We start from the raw sequence: 23,350 nt of genomic DNA, 5'->3' as shown, positions 1-23,350 counted from the left end.
AGAAGGTTCAAAGTGAGAAAAGTCCATGAGTCACACCCTTACTTTCTCCCAAGGCTCTCCCTGTATGTGCTAAGGTCTGAACAAAAATAGAAGAAAAAAACCAGTTACTCTGATCTCTTGCTGTACTGTTCACACAGCCACTTTTAGGAAAGAAGACTTTCAAACCCTAATACGGACTAACTTGAAAAATTCATCTCGTACAATGTCACCTTCACAACCAGGGACACTACCAAAGAGTTGGCAGGGACTTTTGCAGAGGCTCTAAATCTTAAGATAAAAGTTACCCCCTCCTCCATTTCCCACAAGGTGTCTACGGATTGTCTTCCTGCAATATTGGGGAGCATCTGAATGGCTCCAAGGAATAACTATTAATAATTCTAAAATGGTATTATTATTACTAGTAGTGATGTTACTGAAGAAAGGAGGTTACACGTCTATAAGAGAGTTTTTCAAACTGCAAGGGACAATGCATTAGTGTGTCCTTCATGAGCAACTTAGCCACCAACTGCACTTTAGCTTCTAGGTCTCACTCTGGCTAGTGAATGCCCTGGAAGTGTCCTGGGGGTAGGAGGGAGCTGGACGCTGCGGCACAGTCTGGGAAAGTGTAAGGTTCCCAGGCTCGCCGCGCGGGTGCGACAGAGGGTGGGTGCGCAGCTTGATCCCGCCGCGCCGGGTCCGAGGGCGGCGATGTTGGCGCGCGCGGCCCCAAACACCTGTCCACAGCTGCTCTCTGCACTCTCAGCGCTCAGGCCACCTGGTTGCTAGGCAACTGCATCCAGCTTCAAGTCAGTTTCCACGTGAGCCGTTTTCCCCCACCCCATAAAAACTGCTTTGGGCGGGGGTTACCTTCTGAGGACGCCGCCGAGAAGAGACGCATTGAGGCATTCGGGGGGCGAAAGCCGTCTCTGAACTTCCCCCACAGTTACTTTGTACTTTGAAGTTGAACTGAGCAGAGACAAACGTCCAGGGACAGAGCAAAACACTTCGCCGGTGTTGACTGACATCCCTCCCAGGAAGCCATCTTTATTCATCATCAGAGAAGTCACAGATTTGGGAGGAACCGGAACTAGAGGGAGAAAAAAAAATGCCATAAAGGTGACCGAGTTTCCATCCTGGTGACCAGTGGATAAATGAGTCGGTGCGTGTGCAGGAGTGAGGCCACAGGACAGGTGCCAAGTGAAAAGCTGGAGAAGGAAATGTTTGTTCCAGTGGGGCTGTGGTGCATTCAGATCACTGTGTACAGACAAATGGAAAAGCCATAACTCCTCTGGAAATTTACCCATGTGTGTAGACATATGAGTGTCACTTGCCACAGTCCTGCTCACTATACAAATCAATAAACATGCAACCAGGGAGTTTGGGTTGTGCTGTGTATGAAACCTGATAAATCCTATTCCATCACATGCTGGCTGTGTGACCTTAGACATCTCATTGAACCTCTTTGAATCTTAGTTTCCTGAAAATAATAATCACATTTGGTGCTGAAGCATGAAAGTGACTATCGTTATGAATGATATAAAATGGTAATACCAATGGTCTTTACCCAAGCCCCTTCCTCTTCTCCTGATAAATCCAAACCTTGGCTGTCTCTGGAGAGGGTAGGGAGTGCCCACCCCACCAGATGCTGGGCCCAAGAATAGACAAGTAACACCATTAAACTGTAGAATTGGGTCCAAAAGAGCTGCTCATTTCTCTAAAGTGGATCTCCTTCTTTCTTTATAGGATAACGGATTCATTTAGAAATGAACCCAAATGCTCCTCTCCAGTGAGAGCAATTCCACAGTGACATGAATTTTGTTTACAAATTAACATAAAGCACTGGCTGGTGATTGTTCAGAGTAGTTATGATTTACAACAGGTGCCCTGATCAATCAACCAATCACTCTAATTCATATGAGCCGCGGTCTTGCCTTGCCCCAGTTGTTTCATTTCAGCAAGTAATTGATAACAAACCGCACTCAAGGTATGTTTTATGCAGAAGTTAATAAGAGCTGACAGCTGGTTGCCACTGCTACCCAGGCTTACTCAGTCTCTCCAGCCTGTATTTCTGTTTAATTGCGTTTCAGTGTCATCTGCACCTCAGGAAGATGCAGGGCTCAGTAGAACCAGAAGGCAGAGAATGAAGAACAGTGAAAACAGCCTCTTCTCAGTTCCCTGCCAATCTCCCTCCCCTGGACTTCTACGCTGCTGAAATCCATTTTCTTTCTTCAGGCTCTAGAAGCCACTGACTTGCCCTACACTTTAGTGTCTCCCACTAGGCTATGAAGCCCCCCAATATTCAAACAGCCTTTGTTGATCCCCAATCCAGGGGATTTACTGAAACATGAATCTGGCATGAATAAGGAGGCTTCCATTCTCCCTTTTAAATAAAGACTCTGTCTCACCCTATAATCCTGGTAGTTGAAAAATATGCTCTTTCTACCATCTGGAGCCTAGAACTCTGTATATCAAATGAGTTGCATAATCTCCCTTGTCTAGAACAGACTAACCAACACTACGTATTTTTGTATTGGCTTATTCCCTGTACCACAGATTCCAGTATTCAGAACACCAAGATTGTTTAGAGACTTCCAAAAGCCAATTGGGTCCCAAATCTTTTATTTACTATGAATTGCACTTAGGCCTTTGACAAACATCTGTGGGAAATGGCTCCTTAGGCGAATGGATGGGGGGAACTGCAGTATTCCCTTTTGCTACTTCTTAGTAGATACTTAAGACTTCTGTTCTCAGTGTCCAAGACCTTATCCCAGGGTAGATAAATGATGTTAGATAACAGAGCGGATCTTCTGCACTGACATGTGGTGGTGGCTTGCTTTTTTCTTATTTCCCTCACCATAGTCTCATCAGTGATGCTGATGCTGCTTCCCATTTAAGAGTGAACCAATGAAAAATCTGAAGTGTGAAAGTATTAATTAAATTTAAGCAAAATATGGAGTTAAATTTACTTAGCAGACAGTGATTGGGATGGGAACACTTATTATTTAACTCTCTTATAGGACATCCATATCTGTTTTAGCGTACCTAATTCCTCGTGGCTGTCCTGATATCTGTATTTCAGATTCATATTTAAGCACTATAAACAAATAATTATGATCATGGGAACTGGCATTAAATAAACTTGGAAAACTTTTCCCCAAAATATCGATGGCCCCTTTCAGTTGTAACATAGCATAAAATATAGAAATAAATTGTATAAAAATCTCATCTTTGATACTCAGGAAGATTTTTATATTTAAATACTACTTAGAATATTTTAACACAAAAAAACTTCTACCAAGCTGAAAATAGTAAATTCAGTTCCTATTTCCCATATCAGATAACTGAATATCTCCTGAGGATAAGAATTTTACCTGCTTCTCACAGTCCCAGAGGCCAAATCTCTTAAAAAGCCAGGCGTTTAGAGACACTTTATAACTGGCCCTCTAATTTCACCATTGTTAATTGCCTGATTTACCTGACAAGAGCTATTTCCTCTGGGGAATGAATATTGCTCCCTCCTGTGAGCTGTACCTTCATTTCTATACATACGATTATCATCTAAATATCACCAATCAGTCAGCTTCTGTCAGCACACTGCTGGTGGTGGAGACAGAGGTTGTTTTTTGTGTGTGTTTTGTTTTGTTTTGTTTATCCATAGACAAAATCTATTTTAACAGACATGCTTCAGACTATGTTTCCATTTTTAAATTTAAGTATCAATATATTTCTATCCTCAGCTCTCTCAGCCTCAGGTTATCATCCTAACCTTAACATTGGTCCTTTAGACCAGAGCCTACATATTTCTTGTCTCAACTTTCCTTCAAGTCCTTGGCACCGTTATCACCTACTTTCCCCTCCATTCTCGCACCTGCTTAGCTCAGCTGATTAACCCCATATTTTATTCTCTTGGTCTTTTTCTTCTGCTTTCCTCCAGTTTATCAATAAACCCAGAGAGCAACAGGGCCTCGGTTGATTTGTTAGTAATTATGAGCACACTGTTTCTGCTCAAGGAACCCAGAGATGACTAAGATAGGTTTAAAGCGACAGCAGGAAATGGTAAGGAAATGGAGCATAGCGAAACTCAGCATGAAGCTTTCAGTTCTTTACATGTTTACAATTTTCTGTGCATACATTAAAACTGTTTTTTTTTTCCCTTCAGTTCTCAGTTGGATAGCATGGCCAACTTCTGGATATAATACCCACAAAACTTGCTCCCTTCCCTCCTTTTTCCTTGCATTATTTTGGAGAGAAGAAAAAGGTTTAAAAACTGATCGATATTTCATTACAGTGACTGGAGTTTTGTTTAAGAAAGAGGAAAAAACTGATTAGAGAAAATATCATTCATTAGTGGACTATATAGAGCCAAGGTGTTAACAGGCTAGCTCTTAATCTGTATTCTTTAAACGTAAGTGTAAAATTATAGCTTTGAGATCTTTATGTTTGACTGGAAACAACCCCTCCGTGAATCTAATCTCCCAGTGGTGGAGAAGGGGAGAAATAGATTCAAAGGTAAGTCCCTCTGAAAGGTACTCAGATTTAAATATGTAAACTGTACTGGGAAGACTCCTAGAGGTGGAACATTGCTTGTAATAAATTGTCTTACCAGCAGATAACCCCTTTCCTCACACTTGCATTGTTTCCAATCTACCTGAAGGCTAAATTTTATTCCACATGTATATATAACAAGTATATAAATGTGAGCACTGAAATCCTGGAGAGAAAAATAGAAGGATTCCCACAAAGAAAGGAGGAAAACACACACACACACACACACACACACACACAATCTACAATCATCCAGTGTTCCCATCCTTAAGGGGCAAAGTCTAAGAGGCTGGAAACAGAGTTGGGTCTCAGCGTTTACTTGACACATGGGACCTTGAGACAGTCATTTATCTTTTCTCTGCCCGCGTTTCCACACTGGGGGTGGGGGTGGTGAAGGTGTTGAAGAAGAGTGTCTAACCTTTCTAGTTTTGAAAATCTATGAGCTCTGATTGCTCCCTGGGTGGCATGTATCTCAGAGTTCCAGTACCTAGTTGAATAAATACTTATTGGGATCCAAGTCAGTTTTGGAAAGGCAAACCTACTCGGTTGAGAGAAAACATATCTTTTCAAAGGCTCTGGCATGACAGATTCTTGGTGTTTTCTGCCTTTTAAGTCAGAAGGAAGAATACCAACAAAACCCATTATAATTGAAACTGGCAATTTTTTAATTCTCTCCCCACCCCAAAAGAAAATCTACACCAATCAAAGTGTTTATGTGGGGAAGGGGCCAGAACTAACTGGAAAAAAAGTGGGAGAGAAAGGAGGTTGAACTGAAACTAACCAAACAGGATATCCCTAAGACCAATGAAAATGCCCCACAGTCACAACATTTGAACCTTGGACCCCAGCCATGCTAGCCTTTCCAAGAAATTCCAGCATTTTTTCTGCTGCCTAAGGTGTCAAACCAATTGCATATTGGCCTCTAATCACACCAAAAACTTTTTCTTAAAGCCTAGGTAAGCCTTTTTTAAGTTAAGCTGTAAGATGTTGGCAGTGATCATTTATATTAGCTGGGCACCACCCTGCCCCCTCCCCCAACCCAGATTCCCAATCTTAATGGGACTGAGAGTTAAGAATGATTTTTTAATGTCTCGTTGGATTTTTAGACTGTTAATGTACCGAATCCTTCTCATTATTACTTTATTGATTGCTCATTGACCAGCCCCCTTCAAATCGTATTAACCACCCTCTGCCGGTTTAGATTAGAAAGGTTTAAAAAGCACCTTTCATTACTCCTCCCCCCCATCCCCCCACCCCACTCCTGCCATGGAGTTGAGACTCAGCAGCTTAATGGGAGCTCTAATGGGGCAGCTAAGAAGAGAGGGGCCACGGTCCCTGCCGATTGCATTAATAGCTCAAAGGGGGCCAATACAGAAAATTAGCCGTAAACGAGCTCTGGAGATCTTCAAATGAAAGAGCCATTTATCACGCTGGCTACCTTCACTCCACTCGTTTGCTCTCTCTACTGGGAACAACTCATTTCCTCTTAACTAAATTACTTCAGAAATGTCAGCTAAGCCCAGATAGCAAACATAACGAGAGAGCTAGCCTATAATCTATGGAGTGATATCAACATGGGTGAAAAATTGGACAGGTTAAATTTTAGAAGGGGGGTCCTTAAATAATAGGGAGAAAGAGAGACAGCAAGAGAGGGAGAGCGAGAAAGGGAGAGCGAGAGCGAGAGTAAGAGCAAGCACGCAGGGGAGAGCATGAGAGAGAGAGAGCGAGAGACATCTTTATACCTAAAGCTTCTGGCTTCATAAACATAGAGGCAGAGACACCTAAACCTGAGCCAGTTGGGGCACTTTTATTAATGAGGTAGAACTTAAAAATCTCTTTAAAAGCCCATTAGAAAATAAATTAAGCAACCGAGTCCCCTGCCAGTTGTCGGTCGAATTTAGAATGTTTAGTTCAGAAAACTTTCTCACCTCCTCTTTCATGAAATTAATCTCTTGGAGACAGTCCTCATAAAGGTGGGAGAAGGGACAAAGATGGGAGACCAGAAAGGAAGGAAGGAGCTAATGAACCAATAACCTTATTTTAGGTGGTTTATAGTGATTTAAAATAAAATAATTCAACCATTTTATTCCTATTTTGCCTATGGCCCTCCAAAGATAAAAAATATGATATTAGGATTTTTTTCTTCATGTAGTAAAGCTAATACCTGAAACATGAAATAATGGAATTGACCTAACACTTCGTATTCATAACATACCCCCTAAAACAACAAAGTGATTAGAGTACCACTTAGACGTTTTAAGTTGCTCATTAAAAAAAGAAAAAAAGAAAAAGGAAAAGGAAAGAAAAGAGAAGAGAAAAGAAGGAAAGGAAAAGCTTGTTTGGCTAAAAAAAGTACTCCAGTTTTCCAAAACAGAACCGGCAACTTTAGTCAAGATTCTCCTTATTTCTGGCGGTGCCCTTGTATGTGAATACTCACATTCCGCTGACAAACATATACAAGCCCTGAAACGAAAGCATCCCACATCTAAGAACACTTTCAGCTCCCTTCTGTTAGGCAACCTAAACTGCAAATATTTTTATTGGCCTGGCTGTTAATCTATTAATAACATTTCTGATTGGTCATCTATTGGGCATGCCCCACTGCCAGCCCACATGCTGTTTCTAGAACATGGAACCCTAAGTTGAGAAGTTCTAGCTTTCTGTGACAAGAGAGGAGGAACTAAAACAAATAAGAAACAACAAAAAAGCCAGTGGAGACGTGCTTCCCTCCCCCCATCTCCTCATCAACCAGCAATTAACCAAAAAGAGAAGACCCAAGAGGAAATGGTGAAAGTGAGCTGTCAGCACAGTTGCAAATCTAAGCACTGGAGACACCGATGCAAATCCAAAAGCTGGCATTAAAAACCGAAACGATACTATCTGGTGGAGAAAGGGAGAGACGCTTGAAGCAACACTTAAATAGTTCTACTCCGACCCTTACTAGTCTTCTTCAGGATATTACATTCCAAAGCCAAATGGCATCATTTCAAGTACAGTTTCCCTCTCCCACCTCTCAAAGCTACCTTTTCTGCCTTTTAAAAGAAGAAAATTTAGAATACCTCACCCTTTTTGGAATCCTTATTTCACAACCCTCCTACTATGCCAGCTTGACTCTGGATTACTTTCCAAAGCCTCTTTTCATCGTTTTTGTGAATGTCATGTGGCTCCAATGAATCATAAATGACTGAAGCCAGGATTGCCGACACCAAACATAAGGACAGGTCTTCTCCACCATCGATAATATAGGGTTACTGTATCTCCAAACACCAGTTCTTGTGATGATTAAAGATTGTACTGTTTACACATTCGAGCTCCTAAATTTGTGGCATGTGAGCGACATTCAGGCCTTTCGACAGCCACACTAATTGCCAAGCATCCTCTCAGTGACTGTCAGAGAAGAGGGGGGGTGAAATTAAGCAGCTGCAATACGCCCGCAATGAGTTATTGTAATTACATTTAATTAGTTTAATTAGTTAATTATTTTGCTTACAGCTGTACAAGAGACTGCAAACATTTGTTAATATCACATGCCCTTTAACAGTATGGGGTGATTCCACAGTCACACTAAATCATGAACGCATATGTAGGAAGATTTAGAAATGTGCATAGGCTGTCTCAGCTTCTAAGGATGCGCATATTTAGCAACACATTTGGCACAATTAAAAAAATGAGAAACAACTCATAAAACACAGAGAACTGGGAAACAAAATTACCACCAAAAAATCAAATACAATAACAAGGAGAGAAGGAACTGTCTCAATGACACAGGGTTTAGTTCAGCAAACTCCAGTTATCAATGAAATAATTATGGCACATTTTTTAAAGCAGTATTTCCCAGATAGTTCCATACATTATGGTAGTCCCATTATTTAAGATTGTATCTAGAATCGCTACCAAATGTATCATGAGAAAAATTGCAATAGTCTCTGTCCCTGTGTCTCTCATCTGGGTTTCTGCCTGCAGATTTCCCTTCCTCCTCCCCATGTCCTTCTCCCTGACATGCCCTTTCACCCAGACAGCCAGTGTCCTATAATTGTGAACAAACATTTGTGTCTTATAAAATAATGAATTCCCCCAAAGTGAAAACTCATCATAAAGACATGAATGCACAGGAAACTTTGTTTACTTTTGGGGGGAAATAATCCATACCTTTTTTTATGACAGACTGGTCCAATAGATTCATGCCGCTGTTATTGGCATCTTCAACTGACTGTGAATATAAAAACATCACTATTCAAATTGACTGGATATTAAAGAATCGCACACATAAATCATGTCATTCCAAACTGGAGTTTCTGTTATTTCCATTTATATTAATTCACAAAGGGAGGTTTTATTATTATCATTATTACCTCCAAATTGACATAGAGATGAAATTCACCCAAATTATAAATTTTTCCAATGGAAGAAAAGGAAAGTGGGAGAGACAACTGGGATGCAGCATTGGTTTAGTTATTATATTAAACACAGATATCACACAAACATATAAACTTTTTATATCATTTGCTCTTATGAATAGTAAAAATTTGGCAACAGCCGAAAGATTTTCACCAATATTAGTAAGAGCAATTTCAGTTTTCTATTCTGTCCCAGTGAATTTTTACTCCAGAGTCATTTCACAAATACGTAATAGTTTATATTATGGGATTTTAATTAAAGGCTGAGCAATTTGGAATGGAATGCAAACAGCAACACATAGGAACATATCTGTAAGCCGCCAGGACCGCACACCCACTGGTCTCCATACACATCCTTGTGTACTATGAGCTTCTTGCTGTACAACAGTCCCTATGAGGAACCCGCACAATTTGCTCCCCCTCCCAACTCTGCTTCTGCAGCTTCCAAGCAAGGAGCACACCTGTTAGGAAGGGAGTAACCACAGACACACACAGAGGCCCGGATGTTCCCAGTCAGCACCTAGGTAATGGCAAAGAGCATTCATCTTCTGTGCCACAGTTCCATCTCTGAGAAGGAAAGTTTCCACCCTGGGTGCTGGCAGCACTTCTGAAGGAAAATAGCTGTTGGAATGAGTTTCTTACTGTCGGGATGCAGGAGAACAGAGTTCCGGCTGTGCATCCCAGGACCTCCAAAAGCAGAGGATTCTCTCTCTTAATTCCCAATAAAAATAATGCTAGTTCTTTCTGAAATGTACAGCTGCTTTTCTTGATCTACAGAAACTTAAGTTTGAACCAAGTTGTCACCCACTGTACGGAGAAGTAAAAAGCAAAGAGTTGAGAGTGAGAACTGAGAGTTTTCCAGCATTTCCCACCCACTCATGCTGTATCCCAGACAGAGTGTGTGGTCATCACAGGGAGAGGCTCCCAACCTCAAACAAGTAGCATATTAGAAACGAAAGATCTAATTGTGGAGGGACATGTTAATTTGTTTCTTTTCGTTTTTGCTAGTCACTCTTTTGTTCTCAGAAAGGTAAGGAACATTGTTATTCTTAATAAGAACCGTCTTCCATGTTGCAACATGCTATGTGCATCTTAAGAAATACTAAAAACCTTTAAAAAATACTTCATGTAACTTGTTCGAAACTCCTCAGGAGACCCCACCACGCACACGCGCAGGCACACACAAGATTCACGCTTTCTATGCTCACGTGTCTACAGTGGCAACGTGTCCACGCGGGACAGAAACATTGGCCTGTGTCTGTGGGCGGACAGACCACGATCTCACGGGCGGGGACCCGTGCGTCCCCACACCTCACACTCACGTCGGTACGTAAATATGTATATACGCCTCATCAGCGACGTGGGGTAGTTGTGGTAGTTAATGAGAAGGCTCTTGTCTGATTTTCTATCTAATTACGGCCGCCTGCTGGGTTTTTGTACAGGATATTCACGCAGCATGCTGGCGCTTAATCGTCACAGGGAGGATCGTAAAGATTTAATTAGGACTGCATGCGGAAGCGCAGAAAAACAACTCAGACTCGTAATTACTAGACTTCTTTAGTTAAAAGTGATACCAGGGGTTGCTTTAAGACACTAGGGTGTGTTTTGAGTGTGTGTGTGTGCGTGTGTGTGCGCGCGCGCGCACGCATGGGGGGTTTAACTTAACATCCTTATATGTTTATACTCATGGGTGGTAGAGGTGATGAGAGGTTAGAGAGCCAAGATTGGAAGAAAAAAAGAGGTGTTCATGGCAACTAAACCAGCTCCAAAATAGGTGTCATCTCAACTCTCTTCTGTTGTTTTTCTGAGTTTTTAGCACCATCCCTTCTCACCACCTCTCTCTCTCTCTCTTTCTCCTCTCCGCCCCCCCCCCCACACACACACAATGGGTGAAATGTAGCATTCCCAGAACCCAAACAGCGATTTGCTAGTTTAATAGCCCCTGTGAGTAAATTGAAGTAGAAATTGACAGGGTTTTATAGTTTCATTTAAAAAAAATATTAGAAGCATTTGGTTAATTAGCTCTTCTCTTCTCTCATGGTCGGGGCTGTGGCTGTGAGAGAGAGAGAATGAGAGAGAGAGAGAGAGAGAGAGAGAGAGAGAGAGAGAGAGAGAGAGAGTGTGTGTGTGTGTGTGTGTGTGTGTGTGTGTGTGTTTGAGTCACATAACAGACCCCCTCAACCTTCAGCCAGGTGAGTACCCCTCATTGTCTGGCCCACCCGGCCGGCAGCGCCCTCGGGATGTCTGGTCCGCGGCTGCAGAGCGAGTAGAGGGGATCCGGAACACACACTAGGCCCTTGACATGGAGCAAGTAACAGAGGTCGAGGCTGAGGCACTTTGGTCCCTTTTAAAGACTCGACACAGACCAACCCATTCCATAGCTGCAGGAAACATTGAACCCTCGGCCCATTCTTGTAACTTTAGCCCCTGCCCTCTAGATTCCAAAGTCAGAAGTGGAACGTCTGAATTCGGGGGTCTGTTCCTAGGTACATCTCCTCCCCTTTCTTTGTCACCTGCCCTGTGTCACGTGAAGCACGCCTTGGCCTCAGGAAGCCTGTCATCACAGTGGTGGGAACTGAGATGGTTCTTGTCTGGGAAAGATTCGGGGTGTATAGCTAGCGACCGCCCGCACTGAGGGTCACCCACAGAAATTCCCGCGGGCCTTCCAGACTTGCCAGACGACTGGCTGGGACTCTTCTCAGGAAGAAACGGGGCAAAGGTGGCGGGGGTGGGGGGAGCATGCGAGGGCCAGGGCCTGCACCTTCTCTGGTCTGTGCTCTCTCCACGTCTGCGGTCTGTGTTCTGACGCAACAACTCCGCCTGCTGCGCGACGCTTTGACAACAGTATTCTCCCAAATACACACTGCCCTGGCCCTGTTTTCCTGTTGCCTTTTGTATTTGGCCAAACACTCAAAACCTCTTACAATTATATCTTCTTTAGAACCAAATAAATCCATTCCCTCTTTGTGGGGGTTTCCTGGGTTCAGTCACCTGAGCCACTCAGCCTGTAGGGTTGGGGTGACACAGTCAGTGTTAGCATTGCCGATAGCAATGGTGATGAGCTGATCCACTTTCATTACCTAGCACTTTGAACCGTACTCAGAAAGGTTAATTTAAAAACTGCCCCCCCAAGACACACATTACTCCAATGCATTAAAAAAAAAAAAAAAACCACACAACTATTAAATATCTCCTTTCTCATATGATATCCTGAAATGAGCGATATTTCCAGACAGGGACAGCCAAACTCGGTTAAATCAACAAAACTATCATCCTTATTACTATGGGTAAATACAGCCACAAATCAGGTGGCATCGTCATTTTTAGAAATAATAAATAACTGAATTTCCTTTAAAACGATAAACCACCACACACCACACACAGACAGCATTTGATGCTGTCACCACATTTTAACTGTTCAAAATACATTTTTTTTCCATAAAGGTAAAGTAGATGAACTTGTGCACTTTCTCCTTTTCTATTTCATTTTCCTTTGCTTTAGAGGTATGTCGAAAATGATACCTAATGTATGCAACTATGCCAATGAGACTGAAGTGTCAGTTAAATATCTTTCAACCATATTTACCCTTTCCGAAGACTATTTAAACTAAGGAGTGAAAGGAGACCTGATCAAAATCATACAGTTTTTAGAAACCATTTCTTTGATGTTTCTTTGTTTAGTTTAACCAAGTATTCAGCCAAATCAGGCTCCATTGTGTAGGTTGCAGATGGGATAGTGGGTGAGTAGGGAGACTGTTTTTGAGCCTTTTGTTTTAAGAAATAAACACGTGATGTCTCTTCAATTGGGATGATGGCACTGGGGAGAGGAGAGTATTAATGGGAGGGGAGGACTGATGAGGGACATGAAGAATATTGCTCCACAGTCGTTTAATGGATGAAAAGCTGAAAAGAATCTCTAAAATTGTATGTGTCCTCATGGACTGCCAAACAGAATTATAGCTTTCTAGGTCTCTCCCCACAAATATTCCTTTTCTCAGGTGATGACTCTGGAACTCAAGTATCTTGGAAAAGGTCTCTCTGCAGCCTATGGGACATTCGAAGTATTACCTGGCTTTGACAAACATAGCACATGTTTTTCTTCCAATGTGCACTGTCATACTTAAAGTTTTCACAAATCCAGCAGGAACCTCTGGAGCTTACAGAGGACCCTGTGCCTCCATGCCGCAGCCCCAGCCCTTAGGCAGCTGGGTCTTCACCTGCCATGTCATGTGGCCAGGCCTACTATGGGACATGCATGGCGGGGATGCATTGGGGAGGGTATTCAGCTTGCTCACACAAAGCACAAGAGAATGGAAGGAGCTGTAGCTGTGGCAAGACAAAAACATGTAGCCTTGATTCTGATTATCGAACTACACATACATATGCTTCTCCTTAATGATTTCATTTCTTGTGGTTCTACTATTCATAATTGGACCTCCAGAAATCACCACTATACAGCCATACACATACGCACATAAAGTTATATATGTCGTGTCCATCCTGTCCTAAAGGTGGAAACTACCTCTCCCAAAAGAAGAGAGAATTGCCCCCACCGCTGTCTCTCCTCCCTTCCCTTTCCGGGGCATTCCTTATTTATTGTCTCTTTTGTTTGTTGTTTGTTTGTTTGTGGTTACCTGGACGTCTTCCATTCCCGGATGGCCGAGGCCATGCAGCGAGAGGCTGTCACCCATGCCCGCGTCCAGGCCGTGATGCGCCGAATGCAACAGCACGTCCGGCCGGCGGACGGAGTGGTAGTCCCTCCGGGGGTCGAGGCCCGAGAGCTGTGGCAAGGCGGCCCGAGGCTGGGGCAGGAGAGAGCCGGCTTCGGAACCCACTTCTTGACGCTGCCGTTGCCCCCAGGGGTGCTGCTGGGGCTGGTGCAGTGGGTTCAAGGAGTAGGGATCGTTGACGTGGGAGTAGGGGTCCTGGCTCTGGTGGTAGGGGAGCGGTTGGTAGGGGGGCGGGAAGTAGGGCGGCTGAAAGTCTGACGACGGGGTGTGGGACAGCGGTGGGGCGCTCGAGTAAGGTCCTTGGGACACCGAGCCCAGCTGGGAGAGCCGCGAGCTGTGGCTCGGGACGCCATCGTGCCGGTCCTGGGAGCAGAGAGGAGAGAGAGAGAGAGAGAGAGAGAGAGAGAGAGAGAGAGAGAGAGAGAGAGAGAGAGAGAGAGAGAGAGAGAGAAGGAAAAAAAAAATACAAGCGACAAATGGAGAAGCCCAGCTTCCCTATGTTTTTCTCGGGACAGGGGAAGTAAGTGTCTGAAACTAATACTGCCAAGTTGACTCAGAGGGCACAGGATTTCAGCAATTCCACACGCAGGGCTTTGAGGGGGAAATGGGGAGAATCATCCACTTAGCCAACATCTGAGCCTTCATGTGGGGATGCAAAGCCGGCAAAAGGACTGAGGGTAAAATAACTGTATGGAGGGAGAATCTAAACTTTTTAATTAAAAAATATAGAAATTGTACATATAGTATTTGCTCTTCCGAGTGTTTTAACTATTTTTTCCTAACTCTTCCAGAGATCTAAAGCATAACAAATAAAACTTCATACTGTTTGCTGTGCTGTTCCTCCAATTCAATACCAACCTGTCTTCCCTGGCAACCTAGCCAGCTATCCAGGAGCTCCCACACAACCTGATAATTCCAGGAGCTCCAAGGAATCTGCTTGATTTGAGTTTCCTGCCACCACTCCCTCCCCAAGAAGAATTAATTTAAATAGTGTTTGATTGAAATGGATCTCACTGGAAATCATATCCTGAGCACATGTTGAGTTGTGGTTCACAGGAGTTATTTATAATGTTGCTTTTCTATATCTAATGCTATTATACCTCAAGGTGTGAAAATGAAGGACCTGAGGTTGGGGGCGGGGGGCAGGGAAAGCCCAGACAACTTATTGTTGGTCCTATCTGGAGTGGTAAACTAAGTGAAAGAAGAAGGTATGTGTGAGAAGGGAGTTTAAGTTTCTCCCTCTCCTCTGTGGAAATGCCATGGTAAAGTCCCCACGGTTCTTTTTGGAGAAATAGTCACCTAAATTTCCAAACTGTGATGGCAAATAAAAAGTTTTTCTGTATGGCCTTCCCCCTTCCCAGCTGACTCATGGAGCTCAGACGGAGAACACACAATGCAGAGAGAAGCAGCTGCAGCCTCGTCCAATTATGGTGCTAAATTACCAAGCCAAAGGCGCTCAAAGGAAGACAGAGACAGAGAGAGTGAGGCACGCACACAGAGACGAAGAGACAGAGAGAGACATTGAGAGGAGGGAGCATGCAATTCTGGTACAACGTGAATCCAAACTCACCATGGATGAATAGGTGTGGACTAACATCTGGAAAAAAAAGCCTGATTACTGCTCAAAATCAAACAATGATTTAAAAAAAAATTAAGGAGTCCAGCAGAGAACCGAGCTGGACACAGGAACCGAGCTTGAGGTGTTTCCAGGACAAGCCATCAAAAAAAAAAAAAATACCCCCCTCCCACTCTCAAACGAGATAGGCGCTGCCTGTCACACACAGACAGAGCTGTTCATCAGTCTCTTGCTGTCTTTTTGGCCTTTTTTCTTCTGCCGTTCCTAGGGGCTCCAGATGCAGTCCTCTTCCACCCGAAGCTGGGCTCAGACTGCTCCGGCGCCCCTTCCTCCCTCCGCTTGCCTACACCGCCTCATAATAATTGATATTCATGACTATTAATATTACACGAGTACTTTAAAGGGAGAATGGAGGACAAATGGAGCGTGAAGCAGCAGTGAGCGCAGAGCTCCCCTACTATTGTAAATGACGTTCATTCAGTGGAGAATTACTAGATGTAATCAGACGAGGGGGCTGGCAAAGGCGGACTGGGGAAAAAGTTTAGCAGGAAAGAGGCAGAACTTCAATTAACTGAGCTGGGGACACGCGTAGAGCAGCCTCTGCTTCCTTGGACAAGGCAATGTCCAAGGGAGAACGTCGCTGGGGGCTTGTATAGAATGTAGGTGTCCTTGTTTCTGGAGAGGGACTTTCCTGATGGGAAGAACTGATCGCCCTAGGTGTTTTGTGTGCAGATTACAAAACAAAACAAAAAGGCGTTGCCTCATCATTTGGAGGGGAGAGGAAAGTACACCGGTGGGCCGGGTTGTTTGCATGACGTTCACAGAGCTTCGCTGAATATTGGAGATTATGCTTATTTATTAAAGGACGGAGGCAAATGGGGGCTTTTCATACCTTATGCAGCCTCCCCCTCTTTAATGCTCATACAGCCTGTGCTTTTTACCTCAATTTAAAATATATGCAATCAATCTTCAAGTACACTAAACTTATCCTTTCCAGGCAAAGCCAGGGGCAAGAGAAAACCTTTTCGGATGTTTCAGGAACCCGTTCAACTGGCTCGACTGCCATTTCTGTTAAAGTTCAACCTTCCTCCGGACTTAAATAAGCTTCTTCCACCAGGCTGCGGGGTCTCCTATATTTTTCAGCAGAAAATCGAGGCAGCTGGGAATACCTGCAATATTCCGTCGTTTTCTCCGTCTTCCTCGCTCCTCTCTCCCTCCCACTTTATTCTCTTCCCCTCTTCCACTCCACCCCTTCCTCTTCCTCTCTCCCTCCCTTCTTTCTCCCTGACTTTCTCATTTACCTAGTTTAGTTTTCGTAATCAAAGAACGAGTTACATCCTGCTTACTTTTTAGAACGCAGTGAAATCCCTCCATGAACACCCCGAGTGATTTACACCGTGGCCCCGTCCCCGCCACTGCCATGCACACATCAGCCGCTCGCATTCTTTAGAGTGCTTCTTTCGCCTTCTACTTTACTGTCATCCCTCCGGGTCAGGAAAGACGAGGAGGCCGAACCGAAACAAGCCCCACAAGGAGGAGGCGCGGCTCTTCGTTACAATCAATACACAACCACAAAGAGGAAAAGAAAACCCCAATCATTTGCAAAAAGAAGAACCTCCCTCCCCCACCCCCCAACCCCCAAAAAGAGAAAAAGTAAAAAAAGAAAAAAGAGGATTCAGGGCTGGCCAGAGCTGGGGGGCCCTGGGCGGCGGCGCTGTCTGCGGGACGCGGCGAGAGAGCCCATCCGTCCGGTAGGACTGGGCCAGTGGTGTCGGTCGCCGCCGCTTGTGTTCTGTGCGCGGCCGGTTCCTCGAATCCGCAGGGCGGCTCGGGGACCGGGCTTTCCGGAGTCGTCCCTGAGAGGTGGGGTCGCGTTGCCCCCACTGGCTGCGGGAGCCACTGTGCGCCCCGCCGCGACCGCTTCGTGCGACCGACCACTGCCCGCGTTCGCCGCCCTGGACTTTGTTTCCCTTTCTCTCTCCTCTCTCCGACTTTTCCCCTTTGCAATCTCCACTGCCTGGTCTCCAGCTTCGATCTTCTTCCCTAACTCCTTCTTGCTTTTCCTTTAGACTTTCTCCAAGCTTTTCTTTCTTTCCCTTCCCTCGACGTCCCCTCGGAGTCTTCGCCTTTTTTCCGCCCCCTTGCACCTAATTCGGGTCTGCGAGGCCAGCCCGCTCCGGAGCGAGGCTCCACGGGCCGCCGCCGGCCGTCCCTCCCTGTCCCGCCGCCGCGTACCCCGCGCCCCTCCCGGCTGCCCGGCTGGCCCGCGGGCCACCCCGCTGCCGCGTCGCTCGGCGCCCGAGACTGAGAGGGCATCGCGGGCACGGCCTGGCCCCACCAGCTGCAGGCACCCGGGGCTACGGGCAACTTCTCCAGCCAGAGGGAGAGTTGCGCTAGCCTCGGCGCTAGAGAACCGTACGCACTGAACAGCGGCAGAACATTTCGCTACAAATGTCCAACCGTGGGGTGATTTGGACGCGCTAACCCTCAGAGAAGCAAAGCACAAGAAAAGAGAATAAAAAATCTAAGAATACGGCCCCTTGGCTTGCGCTCTATCGACATCCCTCTATCCATCTATCTCCCTCTTTCTGCTTTTCCGTCCTCTACTTGGATCCGTTTGCTATCGATTTCAGAAATTTTATTGAAAATAAAAATTTAAAGCCCGAGTTTGTTATGAATGAGGGTTGAAAACCTAAGTCTCTTCCACACTCAAAACGTGGAACCTCTGCCTTTATACAGTCTCTATTTTTCTCTGCCCATATTCAGTAGCACCACATTTCCCATCAGAGTCTAAGGGGGGGGGGGCGAGGGAGAGAGAAAGAAAAATAAAAGAAAGGAAGAGAAATCTTCTAAAAGTTAAAGTAGTCAGATTTCAACCTTAAAGTCCTTTTTCAGAATAGCGAGGTCTCCCCAAGCCAGCTTTTCTAAAAGTTAGAGGAAGCTGAGAAAACCGACCGGAAATCTACGAGTAAATAGCTTAAAAATATATATCAGTTGGGTTGTCAAGAAGCTCAAATTCTCTATCTGCAAAGCTCTAAGATGCATCTGGGGGTGTCGGCTCACCTCATAGATATCTTCGTACTTGACATTCTCCACGAGCTTCCAGAGCATGATGGCAGCCTGGTCTCTAGGAGGTGAGTGCATTCATGTGAGGAGCAGATGTCTGGCTTCTCAGGACTCCGCTGTCTGTAATGATCCATCTATAATTGGAAATGGGGGATACACACCAAATCCGACGCTCCTCTCCCATCGCAACTTATATCTGTTGTCTCAAACAATAGGCTGGAGAAGTAAGCCTCAGCAGAGAGAAAAACATTATTACACACACAGGAGTTAGATGCAACCCACGGACATATATATTATAAAAATCATAAACACGAATTTACACCCAAACATCCACATTTAGTTATATAAGCACCCCTGGGTCACACAGAGTCTACAGACTCTAAACATGCATTTAAAGGATAGATGGTTGTTCAGCGTGATTAATATAAATATACACATTTAAAAACCTCTATATTGAAAATGATGAATCATTGTAGGCACTAACTAAAGTCCTTAAAATTCATAATGAGAAATCAGGCAGCCAACAGCCCCCCCATTTCCATCTAGATTTTAAAAGGGGGACCATTACAGAGATTTTTATACACGAAAGCTCCTATTCATGTTTGTTCAGCAGGAGGGTAGTTTGAAATCTGGATTTTGATGTTTTAAGGGTGAACTCTGTGTTGATGGCTGCGTAACTTTTTTAAAAAAACTGTACCTCTGTCACTGTAGAACAAAAAAGCCAGCTCACCACAGTGACCACGTCTAATATTTTCTGGTCATTTTGCCTAACATATTTGGTAACAAATACTGTATGAACACCTCATTCTGTACCGTTTGTTGTTTTAGGGGTCATTTGAATGTATTTTCAACAGATTCCATGTGCCATTCTTTTCTTGGCTGGAATCTCCATTTTATGAAGTTTTTCTTTTTTCAGATGTTGGCAGTAACATAGTCACACGCACACATTTACACGATGAGTTAGCCTTCTTTGCAGAGACTTAGGACATTTTATATTTGCATCTGTTGTCTATAACTTTTAAGTGGTTTTAATCATGGAGAGTCAAGAAATGGTCACTCAAACCTTTGGACGGCTTGAGCAGAATGTTCTTCAAAGACATAGTGAAAAAATACTTTGGAATTTGCAGGGTTTTGTCTGTCTGTTTTGAGTGTATTTTTTCATAGTAAGGTACAGTTTTTTTTATAAAAGGACAACATAAACAAGGAGAACGAAGTTGACCAAACCTCAAAAATGAGCGCCCTTTAAGACACAGGATTCAGAATTGCATCACGAAGTGACTATTCACCTCATCATTCTCCTTTTTCTCACCCCTTCTATTTTCCTACACCCTTTCAGGGTGCGGAAGGATCCCCACGGCCAGAAGGGAAGTCCTACAGAAGATCTCTGCCCCTGGGGCAGAAAATAAATGACAGGAGGGAATGAAGAAGGACCAGGGCAATTTTGGGTGGAAGTTATTAAACCTGATAAGAGTGAATCTGCAAAGGGCGATTGTCTGTAAATCTCAGGACCGCTGAGTGCTGCCGGGTGCGAGCAGAGACGGACACCCTTCAAAGAGAGGGCTCCGAACAACTGCGGTGGATACTGACTCGAGAAAAACCAAAAAGATGCTTCGTATAGTGAACAATGAACACTTCAGCGGATTTTTAATTTAACTTTTTAAACAGTAGATGAAATGAAAGGAACACAAAGAAGGTGCTTGCTTCAGAAGGAACTTCAGAAATAAACCCCATACTTATTTCCACTTCTAATTTTTATGTTTTGCCTTTCTTTTCATCCTTCCCTACCTTTTATTTCTTCCCTCTTCCTCCCTTCTTTCTTCTCTTCCTCCCTTTTCCCTTTCCTCTACTTTAAATATTGGCACCTTAAATTATACAAAATCTATACAGATTTTCTACTGGGAGCATGAGCAAAGATTTTCTCCTTTGCCCTTAGAGCTGATTTGAGCATGGGAAGACGTTCTTCCTAATTTTATTGTGTGATGGGACTTGAAACGGGTTTTACCCTACCTTTCCGCCCTTTCCATAACTGAAATCAGTCCCAGATCAATATTTTGCAAGATAAATGTTACAGACTTGGAAATTCAGATTCTCTAGACACAAATGTATTATTGAGAATAGTTGTCTACTCCCTTTCAAATCAATAACGCTATTATCTTTTTTACCTAAAGATCATTTCAACCCATTTGGAAAAAAAAAATCTTAATTTTTTTCCAAATGCTGTTAACAGATTTCCCATCTCTTTTTCATATATCATTGATTAGTCTAAAACAAACTGTAAAACTTAAACCAAAAAAAACCCTCATAAAAGATACTTTTGTATAAAACCAATTTAAAAATAAATTATAAATATAGCTACTTTGTAGCCTTATATGTGTATCATTTAAAATTTCGCATATGTAGCTTTATTTTATGCTAATGTTAAGTATTTTTAAAATTAGAAACGTCTTGAAATATTTGATTAAAATTGTATAAATTCTTTAGGAAAACTGAAAAATAACCAATCTGGTTTTATAAGAATAAAACATAAATTTAAAAATATATACATATAAAGAAATACCCAAAGAAATACATAACTATAATTAAAACCCGAGTCAATATTTCAACGTGGGCTTTATTAAAAAAAATCCTAGAAATTGCTAGGGAAATCTTTCCTAGGGAGCCGTCTCTGTCATTGAACGGGCAACAGCGCCCTCTGTCGGGGTTTTTTAAATAAGCAAATCTTGCACGGCCGCTCTATTATTTTTCAGCTATTTCTTTCGATTCTTGAAAACCTGTTATTACTAAGAGCATTTTAAAAGTTCAATTTCTGTTATATCCACTAATTTTAGAAACTATTGTTTCAGCATCTAAAAAGTTTGAAGGCCTCAAAAGTGTACAAATAGAAACTCAATCTTTACTGCGAGTATTTTCCTAACTAGAGCGCGTTTTACTCGCCCTTAATTTTCTGTTGAATTGTGTTATCCTACAATCACGCAATGTATGAAAAGGTTCCTGCAAGGACTCAATAAATGAAAACTCATAGGCAAAACAAACTCTAGTTTCAAAGGGAAGTTAAGGGGGTAAAATATGCAGTTTCATTCTCATTTCGTTTTTCATTTTGTCTTGCTTTGTGCCCGTATTTCTTTTTTAGGACACGCATACACTCGCTTAGGTAGAAGTGCGCTGGAGACCTCCCAGATACTTATATTCGTGCTTTTCCTTTACACTTATATTTATTTCCTTTTATAACAGCAGGAGAGTTGATAATACCTTCCTTTTCTCAGACTCAGATAGAGGGCATATTTTTTGATAAATTTAGGAGCCACTAAAAAGAAGCGAAAGCTCTTAGTATGGAGCCCTCTGCTGGCGAATTTAGGAGTAGGTTTATAACTTCTTTAAAACAATTTTTTTTTTTCTTACCGAAAAATATAATTACATTCAATAAGGGTCAACTATTAGCACTGTCATGTCTCATTTCTTCTTTGTTCTAAAAATCTAATTTCGAATTATCCAAATTTTCAGACTTCCTTCCTCTATTCCTTACCTTGGCACCTATGATTTAAAGCTTCATAAGCTATCTCTCTTTGGGACTGCCTGATGGATGACCTTTTCTTTTACACATTACACGGTTCACCCGAGTTTCTCTTTTTCATCTTCCTGAAATACAAAAATGATAATGAGAAGAGAAAAGACTTAGAATTAGGATTATTGTGTCTTCTCATTCTTAGGGATGGGGCAAGCTCTTTAATAGCCTGAACCACAGTGTACTGAGCTATGAAATGGGGATGATTGCGACAGTTCATTAAAAGAACATTTGTGAAGGACTATATTTCATACGGTAGCTTTGTAAAACAACTTAATTTCTCAACATTGACCCAAGACACGGAGCCGGGTGTCAGGAAAGTGAAGACTTCCATCAGCCAGAGACTAGTTGAGCTCCTGGTTAGAAAGTGGAGGTAAGAATCCCAATTTAGGTCTATCCATTATGTACTCAGCGTTTACCCCACAGCGTCATGATGCCATCTTCCTTCCTTCCTTCTGAAATTAAGAAGAAAGTATTTGGGGATGATTAAGTTTTTCCAGAGTTATTTTTGTCCTGGATTTATAAATAAGCAAAAGGAAGAGAGAAAAGAAAGCATTGACTTACTTTGACATACCCAGATACCCCTACCTCTCACCCATCAGAAGCATTATTGTTCACTGAATTGATAAATATGTCATGACAGCTGTATTTTTTATGGTGACAGTCTGACTCTATTTTTCTACCATGATTCTATCTTCAAGATTTTTCATGATCATATTTTTAAGAATTTTGATTATGTATTTTTAACCTCTATTTGGAAAACTTACTGTTGAATGTGTGAAATTAGAATTCAAAGAACTGCTCTTAGATTTATAGGACTTTGCTATTACATAGGTTTCAGTGATCTAGGTATGGAAAAACAAAATAGGAAGGACCAACGTTTGCATAAGTGTTTAAAAAATTAAATGAAAGTGGACTTATCTCTCGATTGACTCTTCATGATTATGCAGATTGAGTCAAACATTGCAAGGGAGATAGCATTTCTTATTTTAACCACAGCAGTCAATTATACATTTGTGAATTTGTGGAGTGATATTTAGTTGGAATCACTCGTCAGAATGAAAATCATTGTGATTGTGGAAACTTCTACTGTCTCTTGGACTTGTGAGGAGCAGCCGTAATTTTATTACATATTTTAGATGTTCTGAAGTCCTTAGGCTTTTCTGTTTAATTGTGGGGATGTAAAGTTGCCAAAAGGACAGTTTTCAAATTTCCGTCTTCTGGAGATAGAGAGGTTAGGGAATGGAAGATGGGGGATTTAGAGTAAATGATGCAAACAGCCACAGAACAATTGTTTCCCGTATCAGTGGATATTTCGCAAACGAAATGGAGAGGTGCACCTCTTCCCTAGCGTGACTAATGCGGGAGGACAGGTATTTCCATCACTGTGGACGTTTTCTATGTTATTGCTTTAAGAAGGAGCAATCTCAAAGGGTGAGAACACTAAACAATCTGGTTTCAAAATGCAACCAATAGACCAATACCTATCAGTGAG

The 23,350-nt window shown here is 42.8% G+C and overlaps 1 protein-coding gene across 3 annotated transcripts in view; it reads right to left on the bottom strand.

Moving 5' to 3' along the window:
* Positions 1–18,560, bottom strand: part of TFAP2B (transcription factor AP-2 beta) — a 29,276-nt gene extending 10,716 nt beyond the window's left edge. Inside the window, exons 1-4 of one of the 3 annotated variants that reach the window (XM_016147313.2) lie at positions 18,291–18,560; positions 13,556–14,014; positions 8,674–8,734; positions 847–1,066 (exon numbers count right to left, since the gene is read on the bottom strand). In XM_016147313.2, the coding sequence (XP_016002799.1) occupies positions 847–1,066; positions 8,674–8,734; positions 13,556–14,014; positions 18,291–18,371 (821 nt within the window). In that variant the 5' untranslated portion in view covers positions 18,372–18,560. Of the gene's footprint in view, positions 1–846; positions 1,067–8,673; positions 8,735–13,555; positions 14,015–15,221; positions 16,386–18,290 lie in introns of those variants that run through there. The other 2 variants (XM_016147311.2, XM_016147312.2) reach the window with 2 other exon arrangements.
* Between the last annotated feature and the right edge of the window lie 4,790 nt (positions 18,561–23,350).

Source organism: Rousettus aegyptiacus, unplaced genomic scaffold, assembly GCF_014176215.1.
Source record: "Rousettus aegyptiacus isolate mRouAeg1 unplaced genomic scaffold, mRouAeg1.p scaffold_m13_p_1, whole genome shotgun sequence".
NCBI classification, from domain to species: domain Eukaryota; kingdom Metazoa; phylum Chordata; class Mammalia; order Chiroptera; family Pteropodidae; genus Rousettus; species Rousettus aegyptiacus.
This window is presented reverse-complemented; position numbering and strand designations above follow the sequence as displayed.